The 27,973-nt window shown below is 35.8% G+C and overlaps 1 protein-coding gene across 4 annotated transcripts; it reads right to left on the bottom strand.

Moving 5' to 3' along the window:
- Positions 1-25: 25 nt before the first annotated feature.
- On the bottom strand, positions 26-27,342 carry CLGN (calmegin). 4 transcript variants are annotated; one of them, XM_054825541.1, is made up of 16 exons: positions 26,790-27,342; positions 24,711-24,889; positions 24,318-24,388; positions 21,372-21,430; positions 18,318-18,459; positions 17,400-17,481; positions 14,407-14,599; positions 12,328-12,517; positions 11,607-11,720; positions 10,831-10,987; positions 9,390-9,605; positions 7,800-7,919; positions 7,477-7,618; positions 5,593-5,670; positions 2,888-2,994; positions 26-1,513 (listed from the first exon to the last, which is right to left on the bottom strand). In XM_054825541.1, the coding sequence occupies exons 2-16, from the start codon at positions 24,870-24,872 to the stop codon at positions 1,433-1,435; spliced, it is 1,914 nt and encodes a 637-aa protein (XP_054681516.1). In that variant the 5' UTR covers positions 24,873-24,889; positions 26,790-27,342; the 3' UTR covers positions 26-1,432. The 4 variants fall into 4 exon arrangements, with proteins under 4 accessions (XP_054681516.1, XP_054681515.1, XP_054681518.1 ...); XM_054825540.1 differs by lacking the exon at positions 26,790-27,342 and having other exon boundaries at positions 24,711-26,051; XM_054825543.1 differs by lacking the exons at positions 5,593-5,670; positions 26,790-27,342 and having other exon boundaries at positions 27-1,513; positions 2,888-2,991; positions 24,711-26,051.
- Between the last annotated feature and the right edge of the window lie 631 nt (positions 27,343-27,973).

The raw sequence follows: 27,973 nt of genomic DNA, 5'->3' as shown, positions 1-27,973 counted from the left end.
AAACTGGAGTCTTTGCTTCTTACCTTTTGCATGTAGACCCTAAAGAAAGAGCGAACTTGCATTTAAAAAAAAAACCCAAACAAAAAAACAGAGGCCTTTCCATGTAGGTCACGCAAAATAGAGTCCAATATAATTAACTTTTGAACACTTCAACGCAAGCACTTAGACGCTGGCTTCTTCATTAGGGTTAATTAAGCATTCACTTGTTAGAGACTTGCACAGAATCTCTGCTGACTTGATTTGCTGTGAAAATACTTCCTTTTTAAGAGAACTAGCTTCTTGCTAGGCACAAGGAAATCTGTTAGGTTCCTTATGAATTAACGTATTTTGACTTGGTTTTAATGTATGACTGCTTTTGCTGGCATTTTACATCCTACTAATATTACAGGCAGCTGCCAAGCAGCATGAGGTTTCTGGTGACTGCAGTTTATTGTTTGTTTTAATATACAGCTGAACTTTAATAAAACAAAGTTTCTTTTACAATATGCAGTTTATTTAAACTATGAGAATGCCCAGTTACTCACATCTGTAAAAAACTTAAGCCATCAAAAATTCTTATCTATATTAATAAATTTCATGTTAAGCAAGAATTATTAAATATTTTTAGGAGGCAATGTACACTTAGCAAGTATTCTATACACAGAGGTCATACTACTCTGGCTTGGAACATGAGAACTATGAAAGTTTGAAAAAATCATCTGTATATCACTTTTGCAGATTTGATATCTGCATTCAAAATTAAAACAAGTCACATAAATTACCACTTGTTCTATGAGTATTCTATTTTAAAATATCTCTTAAAAATAAATTACTGTAACCAATGCCTGAAGTGAACAGGTAACCACTCATGTAACAAGATCAACTAAAATAAATAATTTACAATAAAAATTGTTGCTAGCACTAAATCATCATACAAAAACAATTATTGCATTCAGCTCTGCACAGAAAAAAAATACCTTTTCTCATAGCAACGTGAACTGCTATAGATGCTACATCTATACTGTCATCCTCTTCTAGCTGAAAAGTGTAAACAGCTAATTCTGTGCTAGAGCTGCAAAAATATAATTTATTCATGTTTTAAAAAATATTTAAATAAGTTTATCTCCAACTAGTACTAATTTCTAGGAATCATAGAATAATCTTCAATTAAGAATCTTCACCTTAAAATCAGCTGACCAACTTGTAAGTTCACTTTTATTCTGAATTTGCAACATCAGCTAACTCCTCACAGATAGTATTGCTCCTTAAAAAAGGAAATCAAGGAAGTTTGGGAAGGTTAAAAGAGGTTAAAGAATTAAAATAGGAGGTGGTTAAGTAGCAATGAGTCCCCCTTTTCCTTCAAATCTCAGGAACTTGCATGTTGTCAGGCCCACTGAAGGGGCATAACAAAAATTACTATTATCTAGACCTACAAATACTAGCTGGAAGTAACTCAGTCCTTTCGTACTCTTCTTTTGCGCACTGATTTCAGTGGACCATCGCCAGAACCTGTGCTTTCATCAGCTTCTTTCATCTGAAAAAAAAAAAAGATGAAAAATTCAGCATTATAATTTTAAACCAATTTTAATTCTTTAATTATTGAAACTGGCATTATTGAAAACTCCTCCCAATACCCCGATCATATTATCACTAAATGCATCACTTAAGTGATATGACATTTTTTCCCCCCCAATACTCACCTAAAAATAAAGTGGTTAGAAGATTTTTTCCTTTCTACGTTCAGAAGAAAGGGATTTGTTCACCCAAAATGATGTCAGAAATTTGGTTTTGCCCATTTGCTCACTGGTTTAAAATTGGTGACTTTTTAATGAATTTAGCAACTTCCTTGAAGTGCATCTTATGCTAACTTTAATTTCCACTTCTTAAGCAAGAAGCACTTAAAACATCCTAGTTGCCACCTTTGGAGAGCTACAAATAGAACCAGCTATTCTTAAATTCAGGTCTTGTTATTCATCAGATACTGTATTTGTAGGTAAATGTACAAGGAAAAACACCAACACGTTCTTGCAGGAACAAGAGGAAGTACTGAATAAGGAATAATTAATGAAGAATTTCAGTGCTGAAACAATGTAACCTCATGCTGGGTACAGTTTCCTAGAGGAGTTTTATAAGAAAAGGAGTTAACGTTAAAGAATTCCCTTAATCTGGGAAGGGACTCATTCAGGGAGTGACAACTACAAAATGGCCAACAGAAATACTGTGCGTGGATCTAAAGCGCTTCAGACATACCAGAGTTCCTAAATGAAAAGATAATGAGTAGTTGACAAGTAAGAAATGCACACACAAATTCCATTCTACAATGTTATTTTCTGAAAAACATTTTCTAGATTATCTGTTGACTGCATTAATCTGCACAAGAAAAATGAAACTGCAGGTGCTGAATTCAAAACCAGTATGGTCATTTTGCTTAAAACCTTATTTTGGAATAAAAAAAAAAAAAAGAAAACAAAGCTTAAGGTTTTTCTAGGTCTCACTGAAAGGTTATTCAGTTAGAAGCACATGTTCCATCAATTAAGTAGCACGATAAAAAGAGACTGACATCTACTGCAACATCCAAATTTTCAAGACTTGCAATTCATTTAATAACCTGTTAAAAACTATACACCTGTAAAAACGTTTCACGTTTAGAGACCCACATGATCACTTCTATACTATACCTGTATTTTACAATAAGTATCACCCCCTAGCCAAAATTACATACGAAGAGACATGTTTCACCAACCTATAGAGAGCATTTGAGGTGACAAACTCTCATAAAAACACAACCCCACCTCATGATTTGTTTTATGCCTCAACAGAAGAAAAACTCATGTTGTAGGTAACTGGACTTAGAAGTGCAATGTCAGACAAGAGAAAATGGGGGGGATGATAAAATAATCAAACTTACTTCATCTTCTGAACCAGATTTATTTGATTTATCACCTTCTTCTTGACTTCCATCTGCAACTTCATTTTCTTCGTCATCAATATCTTCAGCACCTTCACCCTCATCTTCTGCAGAAGAAATTAATTTTACTTTGCAAATAGAACTATATTAAAAGTGCACTATATCCAGACACACTAGTAAGGAAAAGAAGCCAATTTCAGTTTTAGAATGAACTGCTTGTTTACAATAACACATAAAAACATCTCTGTGATACAGAGAGTTGTATTCTCATGAATTAGTAGAAATTTATCACTATCAGATTTAATAACCAATTTTAACAGCTTCAGCCTAACCTCTTTTCACAATAGCACATACTCTTTTCAGACTTGTAAGTGACCGACTAAAATGACGACCTTAAGTTAGCTTCCTTTAGGGAAGTCCTTAAATCTAAATATTGTATTAGACAGTTTTGAGACCAGAGTCCAAAATAGGACAACTCAGGCATCCCAAATCTGACTAAATTCTGACTTAGATAGCAAAGTACAATATTGCAGTTAGCAGTCATACACCATGGGGGATGCCGCTACATCCTCTTTTCAGTAGGGAATTCTTTTAGCATACTATTTTAGTTGAGGGATAAGCAGCTCTGTGCTTACCCCTTCGTATGCATTATTGCAATGCAGAATCTAGTCAGAAAAACATTGTATTCCCCTCAGCTCACTCAAAGTATGTCCAGCTTGCACTACTAGGATAAAACTATTCACAAAAAGCAGTAAGCTTTCTATGAGACCTGGTGTCAGTTTGATCTTTGAACTGACAGGGACTGGAGGGGAAAAAAAATCATCTAAAAAAAGCACCTTTTTACTCTCCAGAATTCCCTGGACAAACAATATGCTAAGCAACACAGAAGCAGTTTCTATGTTCTTACTGAGGTCATGTCACTGCACTAAAGTGCACCAAATACTGTGAATTCTAGGCTGCTCTCTGATCAGCATGTAAGTTGCCCTTCTAGGGTAACCAACTCTCTATATTCTGCATATTTTGTGAAGGAGGCCAGGCACCCTACTGTTTTGATTTCCTCTTGGGGCTTCAGTACTTAGAAGCTGGCACTCCCATGCCTGCATTTTAGGTATCTGTGCTCATTATAAGAGCTAAACCTCAGCAACCACAGCACGATTCAAATAAAAGTTACTGGAGTTTAGCAAGTCTCTTCCTTCACTTTCAAACTGAGGTCTTGAAGTGAGAATTTCTAGATATTGAGTACCCTTTGCAATACTGTCTATCAAGAGTAAACAAGAAATCCTATCTAAATCTGATAGAAAGGATATAAGATGGCATTCTACAACTTAACAGTCTGCCAGTGGCTCAGTTAAAAACAGTAACAAAGCAGTGCTCAGTTCTATCCTTGTCAGGTCATGCCTGCATCTCGTAAGCACTACTTCAGTGTTAAAAAAAAAACAAAACCAAAAGCCAACCCCCACTCCCCAATTCTTACTGTTTCAGCTCAGTAAAACTGAAGCAAAAGTAATCATATAAATTCAGATGCTAGTCACACAGAAGATGCAACTCTCCTGATTCTTGGTGATGAATATCTAGAAAACCCTAATTTATTACAATATTTGAGACTTCTGTAGGAGTACCAAAAAGCTTTGCCTACAGTACAGCTGTAAGTTGAACTAAACAGTTCATAACAATTAGCAAAGCTCTAAGAAATTAGTTTTCCCATCTGTAAATATACCTGATACACATCTACAATATGTCTCTACTATTGTTACCAAAAGGAGAAATAAGACAAAAAAAATGGAGATCATAGTTTAAGATAGATGTAGACGAAGATTTCTGTTCTAAAAATAAACCTGTAACAGAAGAGCTTAGTAAAGATTCACAAAGCCTCTGCTCATATTCTAATGAAGAGATTAGAAATTTTAAATTGTCCAAATCCAGCACCTCCCATAAGTACTAATTTCAATAGAGGGGAAAAACCAAACCAAAACACTTTGGACATCAGAAGTAGTAAAAGCCAGAATTGGACAACTATAGTATTTAAAATTATTAATTTTAATTTAGTCTAATATTAATTTAAACAGTATTTCATATAAATAAATGTATAACGTCAGAAATAAGGTTCAGACTGTGCCCCTGAAATTCCATTTCTTGGCAACATTCTTTTACTTCTTGGAATATTTTTCTAGAGGGCAAGTAAAGCAAGGAGACAAAGCAGATGAGTAGACAAGTCAAGAACATCTCATCCTTTAGCAATGCCAAAAAAATTAACATAGAACAAACCAAAATGGTAAATCCCATGGACAGTGCCCTTCAAGAAGCACTCTGCCAGCAACTCATTCTCACTGGAGCCAAAGACATCTACAACTGTTTCTGAAATTTGCTATTGTGCCATGCTTTTTCTAACAGCCTCATGACAAAAACGTGGATCTCAAGTCATTCCACAGCTCAAACCCCATTACCTTCAACTCCAGAAAACAAAGTAGCAGATAATGACTATAAAGGAATTGTAAAAATTATTAGGATCCAAAAAAACTAGCAGAAAATATTTATGACTACAGATACCATACTGAGAAGTCTCAGAGGAAACTCATATCCATATCTGATGAAAGCTGGCATCCCCCAGCTTGAAGTTCTATAATCAACAAGGAAGCAGAGGGGAAAAAACAGAAAGGAAAGACCATTTTCAAGTCCTGACCCAAGTTACTTCCCTTTCTCAGTACCTGAAGGAAGAGCCTCACTTCCCATCTTCTTTGTCTCCTTTATAAACTCTCTTTTTGTCTCCTCCATTTCTCTTCTCTCTGTAGCAAAAAGAATCAGCAGGAGGTGGCAGAAGACAAATTCTCTAATGCTTTCAGAGATGAAGAGGCAAAAGAGTGACAGAAAGGGAAGATTTCAATCTGCAAATGTGAAAGGTGGCGGGAAGCCAAGCAATTCTTCTTAAAGAAAGAGAAACCAGGAAGTCATATGACAGCAAAGTACAACCCTTCCCTCTGAAGCCCAGAATTTACTTGAAAACCTTGGAACAGTCATACAAAAGCTAACTATGTTAGTTTTGCTGTGTTCGGTTTAGTAACTAGAAGTAAAGGTCTAAAATTGAATCTACTTTTGAAACATCACGAACAGCTGTTCCAAGTGGAATTCTTTAAAAAGGTTTTAGGAGCTAAACAGTGTTCCTCTGCGATTGCCTGGACCTTATTTCTAACATTCAAACACAAACTTTAACATATTATTAAGTGATGTGTTGTAATTAACTAAATTAACTGACTTAACAGAAGAATATTGGAATTCAGGTATCTCAGACAGCTTTGCAACAGTAGCATATCAGGTACAAAAACATTATTTATGATGTGCATCAAGACTGGGTAAAAAACCCCCAGATTCTGTAATTCAGGAGCAAAGACCAGGTACAGTAGGGTAAGATCAAAAGGAAAACGTAGGAAGATACAATGCTGAAATGCTGTACCTACAATTTATGCTAGTGTGAAAAATACACGTAGCACAACTAAAATAATTAAATGACTAGGTAAGGCTGTCAAATGGTAAGGCAGATGGACTAAGTTTGGCGTGGCGAGCATTGTGCTAACCATGTACTCAATATAGGCAGAAGCCATCAACACTCAGCAAACATAGTGCAGAGACAGACAAAACCCACAAAGTTTCAGTCAGTAATACAAAGTGATCTCAGTACTAAGAAAAAAAACAACCCACAAATATCTGTTAGGTTTCTAACTTTTCATGCCAGTCACTTATCACTTTCTTTTTCCTACCAAGGAAGAGGCAGAATCTTGCAGAGGTCTGAGGCTAAGGATTTTCTCACAGGAAGTCAAGATAATACACTGTGAGTTAGGTGATTTGCTTTTTATTCGTTACTATAGACTCAGGGAAATGCTAACAGAACATCAAAGCCATAGTTGAATAGTAGCAGTAATCTTTGATACAGCAACACAAGATGATTTTATCCTTAGATGCCAAAGTATAGCTCAACCTACTGAATCATTGATTTCTCCCTTGGGGCAGCAGGACGGAGCTCTGCAGGCACGCAATGCACTGCTAGAAAGCAACGCAAAGGAAGCAGGCCTCAGTATTTCAAGTCTACTGTGTTGTCAGGCTTTAAACAAGAGTTACTAAAATCAGTGACCAACAGAATAGGTCAAGGTACAACCCTACCAAAGAGGAGTAAGCAGAAAAAGTTACGTTAAAGACTTAAAGCTATTCCAGACATATTTTAAAGACAACAATGTGACTAACCACTTCAAGTACATATACCTGAACCATTAAAATGTGTTCAATATATGAATATTTAGAAGGGAGAAAATATGCATCACTGTCTACAAACAAAAAAAAACCTGTCAGAAGCATGTTAATTTCTTGAAAGTGAAAAAATACTGAGGAGAGCCTTACTTTCTGCTTGTGTTTATCAACAAGCTATTAGCCATGGAATGCCACTCACCGAAGGTTATCAAAGAGAAAAAGATGACTCAGGGCAAGGCAGGTTTTGCATATTTTAAGGTAACTGGTTGTCATTATTGGCAATGCAATGCATGAACTAGTTCTATTCATGTCTTTATATTTAACCAAACTGCAAGCTGGCTTGCTCATCTTACCACATTCAACAGTGTCTTCGTTTTCTTTTTCTTCTAATTCTATTTCATCATCTTCTAACTCCTCTCTCTCTTGTTTTAGTTCTCCCTTTGTAATTGACTTAGATACATCCATTTTTTTTAGGTCAATATCTTCATCTGTTTTCTACAACAAATTTAAAATCAATTTACATTTAAACTCAAATTAAGAATTAAACACAACAGCCACTGTAAGCTAAGTAACATCAATGGCACCTGAAAAGTGCATATTGTTGCACAGATGCTAAGAGTTTTCAAATAAAGTATTAAGAATAAAACCAAATAAAAGTATAGTAAATTTCTCTAACCTTTGCTGGCCAGCAGAACAACACACCTAGACCAACAGGGAGAGCTAAAGTCAAGATGTAAAGAACCCAGAGCCATGGGTGGTCTTCTGCAGCAGTCACCAGTTGACTAAACATACCAGGCTATATTAAAAAAAAATTAAAAAAAATTGCATTTGCATCCCTCTCAACACTTCAATAAGTTTAGCAAGTGTACTGTATGTATTTTAAACTTTATGTTGCCCAAATAAAGCCCTTCTTTACGTTTGCTTTTTAATGACTAAAACAATATTGGATTTCAATACTAGTGAAGTAACAACAGTTTGCAAATAAATAGCAGGTGTTAAGAAAGAAGGAACCAACCTGATACTCCAAACATACTCGACTGGCCACTACTCAATTTTGTAAAGCGACATTTGGAGCTACTCTGGTTTTTTCCCCATGCTGTGCTAACTCAGCTGAAAGCTCCCAAAGCATCAAGAACCTCAGAGCAGCAGCCAGCCTCCTGAAGAGCAATGTCTTGCTTCACCTGTCCTACCACGTTCTCTCCTTTGACAGCCAATTATTGAGGGAGTAAATTGTCCACCCAGCCCAGTTCTGACTTCTACAGCAGAGGTAGGTAGACAAGTGCCTGGTGCAGCAAGACCTCTGGAAAAGGTACATCAACAACTAAAGCAGAATGTTTGAGAGGCACAGAGGAGAGAAGGGACTCAAGGGAATATTTTTTGCTATTGTGTGTACAGGTATAGATGCAGGTCCAGACATAAACCCAAACATTTCAGAAAGGGCAAGGTTGTGGGAGGAGGTGGCTTTCCTAATTGCATGGGCAGATATGCTGTTGCTACTTGCTCATCCTGTGCTAAACAGAAGCTGTCAGGAATTGGCCACCATCGTTTCTTTCCCACAACTGCAGGCCTACTCTTGCCACTCAAAGAAAATATAGGACTGTTAGAAAGAAACTGTAGTCAGTAAAGGCAGCCACTAGAGGGGCTCACAATCCCATATGTCAGGACAAGTTCATCCCACAGCATAGGAAAGAGATTTAGAAAAAACTGGCGGCTGGCAAAGTGCAGTATAGCAACAAAATGCGAATGCACACACAGAAACAGAACAGATGCAGCTCCATAAACATACATGCACTATTTTCAGAGCTGTGTAATACGCATCTAAGCAGCCAAAGGCCTAAAATTGTTAAACAGAAAAAACCACAGGACTATTTATCCATTCCTCATGGGAAACATCTAAAGAACATATATAATCAAGTTAGCCACAAATGAAGAAAAAAAAAAAAAAAAGAAGTCTTTGAGTGTAACTCAGCTTCCATCTGCTGACAGGTACTGAATTTCTAGTAGCACTGTGAACAGCAGAAGACAATAACTATAATGAAGCCAATTTCTTGCTATGTGTTTAGGTAAAAATGTTGTATCCTTTTAATTTCAAGAGGATATTGATCTGGGAAAGGTAAAAAGCCAAACTACAAGTATCATAGTTACTCAGCACGATTATTAATTGCAAGCAAATTAATATTCTGTCAGCATTAACTGACACAAAATGCTTCCAACAGCACATCTTCCTCACTACTTTTGGCTATCAAGAACATAGTAAAGTTTATACCTCGTTAGCACTTGCTACTAATTTCTTCAAGCCCCAGCCATCTGCTGCCCAACGATCTGCTACTTCTTTTTCTGAACATACAATGAAATTATCAAAGTAGATATCAGACGTCATAGACCAGAGTTCTAAACCAATAGCACTGACAGTAGTCATCTTGAACGGGTGAAGATCTTCAAAATAGTCTGGGTTCGGTATTTTCCGAGGGCTCCAGATACCCTTTTAAAGAAAAAAAAAAAAAGTAATGCCACTACCTATACCTCACTGAAAAACAAACTGTGAAACAAATTTTAAAATCATTAGAACTTCCCAACTATTTCAAATGCATTATTTAAAAAGACAAGCAGTAGAGTTTAACCTACATAAAACCAGAATTGGAAATAGCCTATAGGATTTTGGCAGACAGGTCTCAATTTTCTGGCTTAGGGCAGACCACTTAAAATAATTTTTTTTGTCCATATAGGGTTACAGTAGTAACTGACTGTACAAAGTATCTCCACTCTTCCTGGTACTGGTGATTCCAAGCACAGTCTTTGTAAACTTCCTAGAGTAAGTCTAGGAAAAAAATTTCCTAATACTGCAGGAAAATAAGACATTTGTATTACTTCTTCCTCTAGTCTCTCCTTATTCAATATATAATTTTGGCTTTTGTTCATCAATATAGCAAATACATTTTTGTAAGGGCACTGGTCAGTATTTTGTGGCCAGTGACGACATCTTCCGAGATAAGCATCTATTCTTTGGTGGCCTAAGACTGCAGGGGAACTACAGCCCATGATGCACATGGTCCCTTCCAGTATAAAAAAATAAATTGACAGATACTGTAACCAGAATTGTTAGGGAAAATTTTACGGAAGGAACATTCGGCCTGATGATACCTGTTCAAATTAGAGCCAAATTTTGTTTACAAACGTGCTTAGGATCTTAAGCTCTAAGAAATAAGCTTCAAGTACTCCCCAGCCATAATTAATACAAAGTAACTCTCTCTAATATCCAACTGATTACCTCTTTTATCTGGAGGGGAGGAGGGGAATTTAATTATCCAAAATTGATGCTTCCACTAAAATTGAACTGATTACTGAAAGGTTTCATTTTTTAATTAAAAAAAAGTTCATTTAAAAGACCCACACTTAAAACCCCAACAAAAGAAAGAAATATTTCATTAAATGATAATGTAATTCAGTGCACATTAAATAAGTGGTACCAGTGCAAATCATAGCAAAAGCAACTTTTAACAGAGGAATTGTTTTAATACAGGAAGCATTTCTATTTTCCACTATTAAAAAAAAAAAGCACAAATTAAATACAAACAAGCTCAAAATGTTTAGAGAGGGTATACAGACTCATTCTAAAATATGAATAAACTGTAAAAAGGCCTAGACAAATATACTACCTTGACTTGAACTCTGTACCTTTTTACAACAACCTATAATATTGCTATTACCTGATAGTTAGGATTATCTATCATAGGTGCTTTCCATTTTCCTTTATAGTTTGGGTTGTTCTTCATGGGACGCACCCAGTGTCCACAACCAGGTGCAGTCTCGCACTTTGGATTAGGGATCTGAGGGGCTTCCCACTCCCCATCCATTTCTTCATCCCTACAGAAAAAAACCCAAAACCCCAAACAACTGATTTGAGATCAGACTGGTCTGAAAACTAGCAGTCAGTCTAAAGTTAGGGTCCATACACATTTTGCTTTAACAGCCTCAGAATTTTGACCAGCTCACAGAACTTTACCCAACCAGTATAAACACTTTTTTTTAAGGAGTGCTACACCCTTTTTTTTAAAAGATCACATGTTCATAACTACCACAGCATGACTGAACACAATTATATTCCTGCATCTTCAGACAGCCTGAAACACTTCTCCATAAGATGCTGAGAGATCCCTTTGAGACTACATGATGATTTCAAGTTATCAACTTAAACTGTTTCATGGTTTAACATTGTAGCAAATTCTTTCAAAGGGGTCCTTCATAGTCTTTGTTTATGTATCTTCAGGAAACAAGAGGCAATTAACATGTTCATGTTTTTCTAAAAGTAGCCCCCCCAAAACAACTGATATTTGGCCATACCTTACATATTCCAACTTAGTACCTCAAAAGACAATGACATTTGGATTGACTACTGATCCACAACTCATGATTTGCCACAAAGAATAGGCAGGCTCATCTACAGGACACATTAACAACCTGCACTTATTGATCAAGTTCTTACCAGTCCTTTGGTTTTTTTGCATTAGGGTCTGGAACATACTGTGGTTCATCATCAAGCCATCCCTCGGGCTTAACAGCATCAGGATCTGCTATTTTGGAAGGCTCGTCTTCATCCCTTCAATTACAGACTTACGTTAGAAAACGCAGCAGCCTAACATTGAACCAATGTTCTGTTCAGAGGACTGTAACTGGCATGAAAGGGATTATTTTCAAAAGCACAACAGAATTAGACACACTGATCATGAGAATCTGACATCCACCTGTTTATAAATATTTGAATTATATTTACATTGTTTCAAAGTACTACTTAGCCCAGAAATTGCTGCCATCAACTGGCAGGTCTTCCCATTCAGATTTTTTCTCCTCTTCCTGCATTGCCATGTGAACAGTAGTTCACACAGAAGGAAGTTGAAATCATTGAATGCAAATTAAGACCATATGGTAGAAAATCCCCTCCTCTCCCTAATCTTTCAGGTATAGTAATCTTAGTTATTAATTGCAACCATGGAGGGTAAAAATCAACAAAAAGCACAATTATTTCTTTTCTTAGATGATGACCAGATCCTTGTACCCAGCTCAATTATGTTTTCAAACTTCAGAGCTTTTAGTAGTGAAACATCTCCTAACTGTCATTACCAAAAAACAAAATAAAACCAGTCAAATCTTTCAAATGAAAAACCTGCATGTAAAAGGTATTGTACAGATAAAAATGTTCTCCTTACCAGTCATCTGGTTTAACAGCGTTTGGATCAGGTATCTTTGGTCTCTCATCCCAATCATCAGGCTTCTTATCACTAGGATCCTCTATTTCTTTGGGAGGGTTTACTGGAGGAACCATATCCTCAAGAAGACTTCCTTTACTGACAACCGATTGGTCAATTAACATTTCAAATGTATCATCTGGTTTTAGCACTAAATTGAAGAAATTTGTATTAAAGAAATAAGGGAAGCATTCATTTTACAAATATCTTTAACTGAAACCTATATAATAAGCACAGACTTAGACAAATAACGGCAAACAGGATCCTCACTAGCACAGCAGGAGACAGACTCCCCACCCAGGTACTGGATCTGGACACAAAACATTTAAGTTGCTACTGTGGGGATGTAGGACCAGTATCAGGCCTCCAGAATGAAACCTCTAGCAAATTCAATTGCTGAAACACATCCAAGCACATTCTAAGAGATTTTTCAAAAACCTACCACTTGGTCAAAATTCTGTTTTGTTTTTTTTTAAAACACAGACAAAGAAAGACAAACCTTTGCCCCAAAAGGCATCCCTGCTACCAAATTACAATTTCACCCCTGAAAGCATGGAAACACAATAACTGTGTCAGTAACACGGTCGAAGGATCATCAAAGCAGTATTTTCTGATTCAAATCTGACAGCCATTTCCCTCAAATGCCAGACTGCGAATACAGAAATTTCTCTTCGAATGTTAAAGTATTTTAGCAAGCATAAGTAACTGAGAAGCCATGGTCACAGAGCTGAGCAGTATCAGACTCAGTAAAAGATGACGTATCCAGATCCATTTCTAATAACCAGTGAGCACATTTATAAGTGCTTAACAAGTATATTCAAATGTCCGTTCAACACAACAAAGATTAATTCAAATTAAATACTATTCCACCTTTATGACAATTTTATAAAAATAGGTGATGAAAACACCTATTACACTGGGTAACAGTCTTGCAATGACAGTTTGCCAATATCTAATGAAGCTCTTGCAGACTAAGTTTTCAATAGTATTAAGATATCCATAAATACAAAAATTAACCCCCCGTATCACTTTAGATACAATACAAAGAATTGATGTTTAAACTTACGTTGTCAGTCACATAATGTATTAGAATCATATAGCTCTATGGAGTCTATTTAAACAATTATAACAATTCGAGTTTAAATATCTTTAATCATAATTTCTAATGAGCAGCCCAAATACAGGAACACATGCATTCCTTTACCACAGGAAGTGTGTTTGGTTTCACTTACTCCTGCTATCTAACAGTGAAAGTATGCTATGGCACGCTTCGGTAATTTATTTTAAAGAACAGTAAGTTTGACCACAGCACTTGAACCTGCCTTCCATTATTATTCAATGGAAGTTCCAAAGTGCAGTCAATTTTGCTGGATTTGCAGTATGCCACAGATTAGCCCATTCTTCTCTGCTTATTTATTCTTCCTCAGAAATTAGAAAAAGGGGGAAAAAAGAACTAAGGAATTAAACTTTCATCTCTGCTATACTGTTCATTGGTACAGAAAGAGATGTCACATGAATTAAAACCAGCCCATATTCATTCAGAGACTGCGGTAACATCTGTTTATGCACACTGCTGCACATGCAGATGTTAATGAGAACTTTTAACCTGTGGAGGAGAGTTGTGTGCAGCATGCTGCAGATTTAACTGAATTCCTGTGAACTCCGATGCCTTCCTAGAATATTGGATGGTTGTGGGGTTTTTAATATCTTTAACAAAAATATTTTTATCATAGTAAGTACCGAGAGCATTAATCAATTCTTCACGCTAAAGTCTGGCCAGGGCTGATATGTTTTTTCCTGTAATTGAATACTAAACAGCAGCATTTCAAAGCCACTTTTATGTCCTGCAGTTAAGCTCAGACATTAAATCATTTAAGTCCACTCATTAAACCACTTCAGCCCAAATGATTAAGCAACCACCCCGCAGAATTAACAGACTATTACAAACAAAAAAGCAGACTCAAATACAAAGCTTCAGTGGACAGAAATACATTTTTAATCTCCTCTTTCCAATTTAAACCTATAAGAATTAAACAATACCAAGAGTATATAGATGCGTCTTCTTGTCCAAGTAGAATTTTTTTAGGTCTACGTCAGGACGTTTTGCATGTTTTTCATCATATTCTCCAGTTTGAGGATTCTTATGTCTGAAGATAAAGTGTAGTTTGTAATCTTCTCCACATTTATCTGGTCCAAACATAATAGTATAAGGTGTTTTGTCAAAAAAGTATTCCTGCAGAAGCAAGAAAGCTGAGCATGTGTTATACCGTACATTTTATGAAATCATTGTGGGTACTTCTTCTCCTTGATGCTGTGGCATGCAGCATAGTTACCTTTTTGTCAAAGGTAAATGAAAACTGGTAGGGTAAATGATGAAAGGAATTGAGCAGTCCTCTTGAGTTGCTGGGTGCTCTCTGTTCTCAGGGAACCAACTAACTGTAGAGATCACTTAAGCCTCTTCAAGGGAAGATGAATACATTTATTTAGACCGTACCCTTATGTTAAAGTGGAAATGCCTGTCACAAATTAAAACACCCAAATATCTATAGCCTTCTACAAACATTACATTAAAAGATGGAAGGGAACTAGTTACTGTTCTTCGTATCAATTTTCTTTTTCAATAAAGATAAAACCCAGGATATTATTATCCAGTATTTTATCAGTCGTCTTGCTCTACATTAAATAACAGCAAACGACCCTGAAAATATCAGATATAGTTATTCTATTTCAGAGTATGTTGCAGTAAGCTGTTTAGATATGTCAGTTATTTTCAACTATTGATATGATTTTTGTATTTGGGATACACAGTAACATGCTGCCTTATATTCTTAAGCAATTGCTTGAAGGAAGATGACCACTTGATTCTTGAAAGTTTTCTTCTTGAAAGACATATTCTGACATAAATGTATTGTTTGAAATTAGTCTGTATTTTTAAACTTTTTGAATGCAAAGTAAAACATTTTCACTTTATGCATTACAGAAGTGCATGCATTTTAAGTTTGGCCCCTTCTACAACATTCAACAGTCTTAGGAAAATGTCACTGCCAAAAATTAACAATAATTAACTGACTATAAGCATATGTACAGCATTGAGACATGCCCAATTTTAAAGTTAAAAAACCAAGAAAAAGAGAACATAGACTCTTAAGTTACCTCATCACACAGCCAGTGAAACTCCAAAACCAGTACAGGATTAATTGAGAGCCAGGCCATAAACAGGCAAATTTTGCATTTGCGGTCTACTGGTTTACCTCCTAGTAAGATGACAGATACTGGAGAATTACAGTTTCGTGTGAGCTGAATAGCTTGGTCTCACACCTTCTTTTAAAATGTCAAACTTTTCAGTTTTACTACCATTTACACATCTTCCCATTACGAAAGATGTCATGCCTCTACTTGCTTTCCTGCAGTCTGTATTTTTAATACTTACCTATTAGTACTCAAGTTACTTGAGCATAAAACACACAACGGCATATAAATTTTAGGAAAAAGGAAGAGCACTACTAGGAAGTTGCACTAAAGCTTTTATTAATATATCTTAGAAATGCTTACAAGCAACTTCTTATGCCTGTTGCCGTCTCCTAGACTCCTGCAGAGGTACGCATTATCCCTTATCTCTCATGAAGGGTCCCACTGTTAAGCAGCTCTTCCTGACCGCTGGTTTGCGGGTCAGGTCAAGCAATGTCTTGAGCCTGCCCTGAGCAATCTTGTCTTCATTTTGCACATACACAGGGCATCACACTTCACTGCTGTTCTCAGTACTTGAAAGTCAAGGTTATGGCCTCATGGGTCAAGGCAGCAGCAGTAGACAGAGATGTATCGGGGATGAAAGCACAGATGAAAATTTTTACCCACAGAGGAAACAATGAATTCTGCCCACATTCCTGTTACAAGGTTTTTCTAGACTATTCCCTGTTTTTTCCATGAGCTTGCCTTTCTAGCTTACCAAAACTTGGTGAGTAACTGCTATAGCCTGATGCATCTCAAACCCAACAACTTCTATAGCCTATACAGGTTGTAACTCTGTCTCGCAAATTTCTGTCACTATACTACTGAACGTTGGCTCAACAACACCAATTAGCCACAAACCTGTAACAGCTAGGGTAGTCAGACTTTAAGTGGCCACAGCAACCTGCTTCAGGATTGGAAGTACCCTTATTGCTTCATGTTTGTACTGCTGAGTCAACGCAAGTTCCTCATAGCTCATGATGTAACATTTTGAATCCACCCTGGTCATTCCAAGTCTGTCCAAATGCACAATCCTATTCTGTAACTGCTGCTAAAAGCACCACCTCCCATCTGCATACGTGATTGCGTTGGCATAGTAATAGTTTTGCAGACAAGTTTGGAAAGGGCAGGCAAGTTCACGTCAATATATTGAGAAACAATCTACAAAGTGATCCAACAGACTAAGGCACTTAATTTTTCACACCTGATCGTTCAGACCTTTTCATGTGAACAGAGATTCTCCACCACTTTCAGTTTCTAAATCCGAGTTGTGGCCCTAAGATGCCATGTTGCATGCCATGCAGTAAAAAAACCCAACTGCTTCACAAGTTACAAGTTGAGATTCTATGGCTTCTATTATTGCAGAAAGTCAGACAAATAGATACAAAAGTCCTTTGTCCTGGATATAAGACATCACTCGTGCAGAACTAAGAGTATGTTAAACACAGCAAACTCTTCATTCTAACCTTCCAAAATTCACATTTCGAGATTTCTTGTGTGAATATAGATCTTAACAACTTACTTTAAGTTTTAGACTACCTACAAGTTTTGTTAAAATAAATGGAAATTATAACAAGAACTACATATCAAATATTCCACCAGTAAAAATGCACAACTCCAAAGGTTTTGTGTATATATAATAAGTTATATGTATATTATCTTACCCAATCTTCTGCTTAAGCATTTGGGAAGCTTTTAAGAATTTAGAATGCATTAGGAATTAATTTCTTATTGACATTTCACGAGAACAATTATGCATTCCTCAAACGAACAACTGATAGCAAATGTTAAGTAAGAGGACCTACCAGATTCAGGTCATCACTACTGGAGAGAAGTTTAATATATGCACCACCACAGTCAATGCCTTCTTGAAAATTCACTTCGTATCTGGGCAAAGAACAAGTTAAAAAAAACATTCCAAGTATCAGACAAATAGATATTAACTTCTAATCTGCAGTTCTAATTATGAATACATTAAGACTGTCTATTAGTCACTACTGTCAAAACACTTCTACAGGACCAAAAGGTTTTAATTGCCACACTAGCTAATACAGCAGCGATGTCAGTCAAAACACATCACAGTAGCAATTGCTACAGTTGGTATCACCAGTAAAGAATGGTTTCCAGGTGGTATCAACCAACACACAAACATCAAAGTGAAGTAGAAATGGTCAAGGGTTCTAGAAAGTTTGTGCCATCTTTGAAATTGCCCGTATGACCCAATGAATATAGCCAGAGCAGTTATCTGGATATGTCTGTAAGTACAACACAGCAAGTCTGAATATCAGAAAACAGTAGTCATATTGCCATGGTGCTCATCATCACTAAGTGCTATAATGCATTCAAGATACAAGTTGCTTTTATGGAGCTATGCAGTATTCTGTAAATGGAAAACACTATACTTGAACTACATATGATTTAGATCTTTTAGAGTAAGACTGAAAATTAATTTGCTTTTTCAACAATTTTGCAAAATATTAGATTTCTGTCCAAAAATATTTCAAAAGAGTTTAAATATCACTTCTTAACACCCGCACTACAATCTTACTTGATTATTAAATCATTCATACTTCTGATATCATTCATAGTTCTGATAACTCTGGATATGATAGGTCAGTGCTCTATGGAAGTCAGTATTTTTCTACGGGGATTCACATCACTTTCTTGATTTAAAGATTTTAATAATAATAAATATTAAGTAAAAAATCTGAGGGATTACTTACTGAACAATCAAAGGTTTATTATTGAAAGTAAATGCCTTTGTTAGCATAGCTGATATTGCATGATGCTTTGCCACTGATTTTAACACTAATCCTCTGTCTCCAGGCACTGTGTTTTCTTTCAGCTCTTCTACTTCCCATCTTCCTAGAACATACACACACGGAGTCTTTGAAAAAAATGTAGGCTGAAGTAAAGAAATCATGGCCTTGTTGAAAGCAAAGGGTTAACACCAAATAAAGACTAGTTGTCCAAGTACGGAATAATTCTTGACATCTGATGTCAAAGAAGTTAAAGCAATAATCATCCAATTCATTACTGGTAATTCTACCATGGATACAGAACATTACTCAAGTCCAACTTACAATTCTCCAAACTAATTACTCTACAGCACTCAAATAAAAAAAACCCAAAACATTCACAGTACCCAAATTTGCTGCTCACATCTTTCTATCAAATCAGTGACAGAATGTTTTAACCAGCACTTTTCAAGAATTAGAAAACACTAGAATTCCAGCTCCACAGTTAGATGATAAAATAAAAACTGTGTCATGCCAAAGATTCATTGAACCCAGTGTTCTGGCTCAGACCACGAGGAGGAAAGGAAGCTTAGGGAAAAAGAGTGCAAGTAATTTTAACAACAACAAGTGACAAGCTTTTTCTTTTTTCTCTCCCCAAGTAACTGTTTCTACAGCAGTAAAAATCCCAGTTTCATAACTGTTATAGCCAAAAGAAATAAAGCTGAGATTATGATAACTTTATGTGTGAAACAGAATTTTCCAACTAAAAAAGCAGCCAGTCAGGGACTCCAAAGTAGGAAAGAACCGCATCCTTACCATAACCCAATTAAATTTAATAGAAAAACGTACACATTTAACATAAAATGTTTTTACATCACAAAATTTAATCATTTATTGCACGAATCTGTAATGTGTGAATATCCACTGGATTTCTGTTTAATTGCAATATTGTATGAAACAATCAATATATTTTAGACATCATTTATTCAAGTCTAATGCTTGCATTGCTAACGTAGAGACTGTTTCAAAGCTCTGGTTCATATTTAATGATATTTATTGTAAAAATCCATTTCAGCCTTAAGAAATTAGCAGATAATTAAAGAGATGCCCACACCTTAGGAATGCATAGCTCTACGCAGAAAACCCACTGTCCCATTTCACCAAAAAGGTATTAGTTCTAGCCAATTAAGATAATGCTAGCCTAGATTATTTCTCCAGATTTTAAATTTATTCCCACCACCGTCACATAAAAAACATTAGCCACAAGGCTTTGTGCCAGCTAGATACCTGCATGGTTCTTCCTCTCCTGTTTACACAGAATTAGAATCTTTCAGGTCAAATCTAATCATATGGGAGATGAAGCTTCCCTCCCTTCAAAATCTTTTCAAGAATTATCAGATTTGATCTTAATGACAAACAATCCTCGAGCTTTAAAAATAAAGGATTATATAAATTCTCCAAGTTTGAGGAAAAATTCAGTTGATTACACATGTGGGCAATATCTAAAGAACTAGATTTCTAAAGGGGCAGTTCTATTTTCTCAGATATTAACAGCACAAGATTCACCGATTTTTTTTCCAGAAATTAAAACAGCACAGAAGAAAGACTACTTTTACAATTCAATTTAATATTGAAAAAAGCCTGTGTCAACATGAAGAAAGAAAACATAGTGAGTTCTTCAAAACGTGTCTCAGAGAAGATTCATAAACTGTGAAATCCAAACAAAACAGCTATTTACTTTTATTCAACTGAAGTGCAATTTGTGAAAGGTCATTAAGGAAGGACAGATATGGATGTCAACAACAATTCCCTAGTTTCTTCTAGTCTGCTAAACAGGAGAGAGGAAAATTCCCTCCTCTTCAATAGTGTTCCTTCCTGGAAACTAAGACAATGCCAGGCAAAACAAGACGACCAAAAAAAAAAAAAATTGGAAAATAGTTCAAACAAGTCTCTTCACCACAGACTTAATGTTTAATTGTCTGAGTGACTTTAAGCAAATATGACTGTTTTGACATTAGAGACAATTTCTATCTAATACGAGGTCAAGTAATCAGAGAGATGTCAGTTCTTATAAGCATCTCATCTGTATGGATATCTCCTCTGCAACTTCTTTATTTTTACCAGTTATTTCTGGCAACTGCTAAACCTAAAAACATCTGTTCTGTACTGTTTTGCACACCAAAGTCCTACAAATTACATCTGCTTACCACTTTCTATTAACACTAATTGATTTCATTTGACATAAGAGCAGTAGCAAAATACTTTTCTTTTGCGGCAGAAACTTCTTCTGTTCTTCCCACTTTCTCTTGAATGAAAAAAAATCAGGTTGCAAAATTTTTGCCACAGATCACACATCTGTCAAACAGTTTAAAATTACATTCAAGCAGGCAATTCTAGCCTAGTAATTTATAAGTCAAGTGCAAACTCCAATGATAAAAAACTATCAAAACAACTTTTTCATTATTACTTTCCCATTTTTTTTAGACCACTGTAAGAATAAACTGCACAAGAACCAGTGGAGAATCCTACAATTCAAGTACAGAGAATCTGAAAAAGTATTTTAAAGAAAAACCTCATTCAGTTTAACTTTTTTGTTTCAGAGGCTAGACTGGGAGACCAACCCATGAATCAGTAGGACAGACACAGCAACATGGAACATACTGCTTTAGAAACTTGTTTAACAACTGAAATTGAAGTGGTACATCTCTGTGACACGATTTCAGAGAAGATTGTTTATGAATAGTGCTTCTTGAGAACTATCACAATCAATACTGAATATTCAGATGCCAGAGGGTATTCTAGTATCATTCATTACAATAGAATGTTGGGAAGACAAAAATATTATCTTCACACTAAGTAACCCAACGAACAACATCTCACATCTCAGTTTCAGGATAACAATCATTACACAAACTAACATTTTTTGACCTATGCCATCTAGGTTTTCAAAGCTAAGTTCAGTGTAAGGGGTTGTTATTTCATGAAGAGCAACAGAACATCAGAAACTATACAGTGGAAGTAAGCATTAAAACTGCTTACCATCATATTTAGCAATGTCATCATCTGTGTCTTCTTTCTTGGTTTTAGACAACACCCACCTAAAACAAAAAGCGTACTAGTCATCAAACTATCTATGCAAAGCTGTATTATTTAACAAGCACAGGAAAACCAGCTTTCGCTGCTAGGGTGTGAACCTGCAATAATGATTTTGGCAGTCAGCATCATAGATCTGAGTAGTTCGAAGAACATGAGAAGAAAAATTAAAACAGACTATATTAATATAGCATTTCAAAATACTTCCTAAGAATGTAAATGAATATACAATTATAACTCTAAAGTAATTCAATTATTCTGAATAAATTTCAGTTTTATATACAAGTTGAGTTTGGCAGAATGTAGGAATATTACATAAGTATATAATGTCAAAAATACATGGAAAATAGCAAGGTTCAAGTGTAAAACCTTCAATATGATAATGAAAGAAAAAAAAAAATCACCCAAAGAAACCTTCACACTACCTAACAGTACACACGCATAGCAGAGGACGAAAGGAAGAGGTAAAAGTGTCCAAACGGTAAATGCAATTATGCACTGAACAGATTCCAGATGTATTGCATATAAGGGATCCCAACAGGGCAAACAAACTCTCGATCTCTGTGATACTATGAACAGGGCAAACAGCTTATCAAATTGACGTTACCAAAAAGATATGCACATACTCAACACACAAAGTGTTCACTTGGAGGAGAGGGGAAAAAAAAAAGAAAAATAAGGAAAAAATGGCTGTCCACCCTCATCTGGTCATACAGTGGTTCTATCCTGAGCCATGCACAGGAGTATCTTAAGCCAACAGCATTGCTGAACTTTTCATTGTATCAAATACAGTACTACATTCTCATAATTAATTCTGTGAAGAACTATTTTCATTCATTCTGAACTATCCTCTGCATGGAGTATTTCGGGGATGAATATCTTTTCTGCTTGAATTTCAGTCAGATTTGTTCACTGTTAACAGAGATGATGGAAAAGGTTCATACTATAAATGGCAGACTAGGTCCTTGGTCTATCAGGAGAAAGACCAAGGACGAAATAAAACACCTTTGAAAGTCATACAGAAGATTTTCAAGGCCCATTCTCAAAACAGCTACTCTATTCTGGCGATTTACCTCATCAATTTATATGTACTTTCCCCCCCTATTTTCAGTAAGAAAGGCAACATGCTGTTTACTCTCTCATACATCTTAGTTCCATACTTATTCTTCTTATGTAAATTATGTACAGCTAGATCAAAAAATCCCAAGCACTGGAGCTAAAGCTTTGAATATTAGAATTAGTAGGAAGACAAACTAATCTTTGAACAGATCTCATGAAGCTAGAAATTGGGATGAATGATAACATTCCAGAATCCCTGTTAAGTTTTTGCATTTGTCAATCAAGGTTTTCAGTTTTGTTTTTTGGGTTTTGGTTTTTTTTTTTTTGTTAACAACTATTATCACCTCTTCTATTTAATCATTTTTCCTGTCATCATCGATACTGCTTTTGTATTGCACTTAACATTTAGAAGTGACATATCATTAAGACAAGTGATACACTGAAGACAGGAACTTGTTAACTTACTTTCCTTCTATATTGGTCTAAATACATAACAAAAATAAGAAAATATGAAAGAATGTGAGTAATAACAGACTAGTGCAGAGTTACAGGGAACATCAGGCCACTGAACAAAAGATCAGTTTAGAAACAATTGGAAAAATGGAGTAATATTCAATCTTACAAAAGTTACTGGTGCCTACTACCATGTTATTTTGTTTACAGTTTAAATTGTGCATTGTCAACAAACATACATGTCTTATGATGGTATAACCTCACTCACACAGTAGTTGGGTCTCAGTCTTCTCACAGGAAGTAAAAACCAGGCAGTTTTACATATTACCATGAATGTATCATGTTACATCTCCTTTCACCTCTCTCTGGCTCTTCAGAGGCAAGAGTATTAGTTTTTCTTCCATCAATTTTATAATGTATGAAAACACCTTTTTTCATGATACCACATTTACATGGTTGGAACTAGATGATCTTTGAGGTCGCTTCCAACCCAAACCATCCTATGATTCTATGGTACTATTTTTTTTTCCTTAATATTCTACACTCTTTACATCTGAGCCAGAAAGAGGACTAAAAGCCAAGTTGTTTTCCAACTAAAAATAGTAAGTCTACTCCAGAAATAGAAAGTAATAGATTATATTCATTCTTATTGACAGCACATTGGTGGCAACTGACTATAGCTCACAATGCACGGCTTTTCATTGAGCAACACTAATCACCCAGGAGCAGTTACACCTTACACCGCCATACTGTTGGAAGAAAACTTGGAAGATACAGACAAGACACAAATTTCTGGCTGAAGAGTTGTTGAGATAAACCTGAAGATTCTTCTAAAATTTCAATGCAGTAAGATCAAACTGCCAAGGAACACTTCAGTAGTGTCATAAATATCTAATTCTTATTGAGTATGGGAAGCAATACAATAAATTAATTTTAAAAAAAATCTGCTAAAAAAGCCTTCCCCAATAGAGGATTTATCTATAATGCTGAAGGTGCTGCTGCCTTACACATACCTAAGTGCATGCGAAGAGGAAGAAAGAGTTTGCTATTGCAGTGTAATGGCTATGCACTTCACCTTACAGCTAGCTAAAGTCAACTGGCTAAATCTTTAAATTATATTATTTTTCTTAATGCACATGAACCCAGAGTTTATTAAAAGCTTCCTTAAAACACAAAAAATAGCAACATGCCTGAAATGTTAACTGTCCAGCTTAATATTATGATGTATTTGGAGCAACCATTACCAGCCTTCCCAATTCTAACCCCTGTAAAAATTAATTTTATAAAGATACTAGCAGAAAAATGAATACAAAATAAGTCCTGCCACTATAAATTAAACTGCCGAAAGTAAAAGTTTAAAATTTTATGGCATAAACTTACCCAGCCAATACTCCATCAAAGGTTTCTGTAAAATACACTTCTCCAGTTGGCTTTGGAGTCTGGTACACAACCTAAAAGACAGAAAAGAAACTCTCTGCTCTCTTCTCTAGAAACGGCATGTTAGGACTTGCAATAAAAGGTTCTGGATGTGCTCTGAAACACAGGCTAGCTCTGAAGCACAGACTTCATGACTATCCACCACAGGCAGGAGATCTGGTGTAACACTTCAGCAGAGCAGAATCATTCATTAAGCTTGTCCTACATGTATAGCAGTTGTCAACTGCGTGTGAACCTGCTCTTTTTTAAATCCGTTTGTCCACCAATTTCTTTACTAGTTATAACTATGTATCTTATAATTAAACAAGCTTTAACTAAAGACTTCTGTGATCTTACCTCTAAGGAAGATTTCTCTCTGTCAACATCAGCTTCTTCAGACTGCTTGTCAAAATCCTCCACTTTGACATCTGCATCCAGAGTTTCTTCATTTTCAATTTCTGCAGTCACTGAGCTAATTATCAGGACACTCAAGCAAAGCCAGTCCCACTGCAAGTGCATGCTGGTTATCTGAAGAACTGAAATTTTTAAATTTTAAATATCATTGCAAGGGTATTATCAATAGTATTTCAATTTTTCCCCAGATTTTATCTATAAGAGAAAAAAACCACATTAAAATAATAAGAAATAAAGATCATAAATATTGTCACTACAGTATTTTAGTAAAGTGCTATATTTTAATTTGAAGCATTTCTTACTACGCAGACCTGACTCAGACTCTTTTTCCCTTTCTGTCATCCCTATGGAAGTGCTTGTAGCTTGTTCCCTTATCTTGCCTGGCCACAAACCTAGCAAGAATTTGATTGCAGTATATATGTGCTTTTAAGAACTAAGCAGGACTGCTTCTATATTTCTCATTCCTTAACAATCTGAACAAGTAATCAAATTGAATCAGTCTCTACAGTGTAGCAAAAAGTAACATCTCTTTCATTAGAGAAAATAAAATTGATAGATTTAGGATGCATTATTGTCAGTTGCCAGATTTACTCATTTGTATTTGGCTCTTCTTCCACTGTCTACATTTAGATGAGTGCAGAGTTTGTATCAACTCCAGCTGTAAGTGTCAAAAGAAAGTGTGAGATTGTTTCAGAAAACATTAAAGAGAAATACAAATACTGATATTTAGTTTGCTATTGTAAGACATTTTCAAACCTTGTGTTACTTTTAGTCACTACTAGTCATACTAAATATTCTGCTACTGAGGTGCTTTCTGCACCTGAGAAAGCAGTCACCCTCTTAGTTACATCATTGCTCTTTAGAGATTAAACTGTTTACCACTACAATCCTAAATATCCCAGCAATTCAAGATACCACCTTATACTGGAAGCGCGAGTCTTTCTTTCCTCCTGGCTTTATCAGATTTGCTAAGCAATTCAAACATTAGAATTGCACTAAGAATTATTTATCATTCAATTTATAACACCTGCAAGTTCTATCAAGCAACACATACAGAGATCAAACAGTATCAGGGCTAAAAAACCCCACAGCCCAGTATGAATGTACTACAAATGTCCAAAAGAAAAACTAATTATTTTTCCTTATTCCTTTTAAGATCTATTAATTTAATATTGACTGCACTGATTATATTTAGAGCCAAAACCCAGAAGTATCATTAAGAAGTGTTTCACATGCTAGTACTATGTCAATAATAGGAAACCATCAAAAGCCTCCCTTCTTGGGACAAACACCTATTTTCCACAAAACTACATTAATAATGTTACTTTTTTTTTTTTCTTCTCCTCCACTATTATCCACAATCCATGCCATTCTTCGCAGGACTTTTCACCCTGCTGTGTATTTTGCTTGAGGTTGGTAAGTTTATGGTTCCTTCTTTTCTCAGTTAACAGTGATACATCTCAAAAGTTATCTGCAAATTTTACCAGGCTTTTTGTATTTTATTTTATTTAAATTTTAGTTAAGAACTACTACTGTTAATCAGCCAATTCTAGAACTTAAACTGAATGACCAAATCTTCAGGGCAAGATTATTTTATCTTGTGAACATTCAATCTTATGGTGTACTTTTGAACACCTTTGTCTGGAGGCTATCGCGCTTAGTTTTACCACCCCCATTTTCTTGTTCTTTATCATTGTGTTAGGACAAAGAGTTGAAGAATTTCATATCAATACCTTCCGGGACTCCTTAGTTCTTAACTAAAGTGGCATATATTAATCAGGTATTAGACTTGCTTTTTTAGCACAAAACTTGCCTACTTTACTTTAGCTAGTTTGTCATGCAGGTGGTGTCCTCCTCCTAAAGCAGTTGAAGAGATACATCTTTCTTTGTCAATATATTTCAGGTGTATGATCCAAAACGCCTTTCACTTACATAGCTATAATTTTACTGTAATTAGCCCCATCCGCTTTTGTTCCATACGCAGACTAGCAAGAGCACCCAAGAAATCAGACTAATACTCACCTTTCCACACAGTTCCCTTCCAAAACTCCTGATGCTATCCATTCATGCCGAGTCTTATCGCTACTCCCTGATCCTAACCTAGAACATTCCTAATTTCTTTCAGCCTTCAACTATATCTCTTACTTTTCCCTTTGAGAAGGCATACTTTTTTGACCAATCCCAATTTAAAATAATCCCATAAACACTGAAATACATTATCAAGAACAATTACAGTTATCACTCAATTACCAGGCAAAGATAGTTTCAAACAAGACCGTTACATCTTCTACGTTTGTGAGCTCTGTGAGCACTACAATCTTAGAAAGTAAAATAAATCTTTCAACTAAGCCAAAGAGGTTCTGGTCTCAAAATAGAACTTCACACTACATATTTAATCATCTTTAAAATCTACTGACCTTTGTTAATTAACACATGAAGACCTATGAAAAACTTTTCTTAGTCTTTCCTCAAGGTGACCATAAAAGCAAGCCAAAAGAATCCCCACTGCTAAAAGTTTCTCAGCAGAACAAAACAAGTCATGCCAGTCTACAGCACTCACACAAACGCTGAACACGTTTACTAGCAGTCTTGGCCTAAACACCAAAGACCAGTGACTTCCAAACCATCTTTCAGGGAGTTACAGCAAGTAAGTAACTGCAAAACCATACATCTTGACAGTAATTTCGAGTAGGAATGCGATACAGCTATAATATGGTCCATGAGAGAACTGGATAGTCATTCTTCACTCTGAAAAGCTGTAATTATAGAAGTTAAGTCACAGAAATTTATCCAGTAATAATTACACCTCCAAAAATGGGATTCCTAATTATTCCTTTTGGGATGGGCAGCTTATATTCAGCTTTCTTTAGATAAACACATTGACAATTCTGTCAATATATATAACTTCAGACCTGTAATTTCAAACTTAATTTTTATATAGCTTAGTCACTCTTTACCATGGGAACATGCATAACTACAGCACTTCCGCACATCAGAAAAGACAGTTGAGGCAGCAGTACTATTACAAAGCATGCTCTGGGGACCTGCAACAGCGCTGCAACATCAGCATAATATTGCACGTAAAGTAACAAACCACTGCTTCAGAGACATGTACCAGTATTTAGGAAAGACAACAGACAAACTGAAAGAATATTCTGACTGGATATTAAGACTTTTTTTCCCCCCCATGAGGGCAGGCAAGCAGT

Source organism: Grus americana, chromosome 4 (assembly GCF_028858705.1).
Source record: "Grus americana isolate bGruAme1 chromosome 4, bGruAme1.mat, whole genome shotgun sequence".
NCBI classification, from domain to species: Eukaryota; Metazoa; Chordata; class Aves; order Gruiformes; family Gruidae; genus Grus; species Grus americana.
This window is presented reverse-complemented; position numbering and strand designations above follow the sequence as displayed.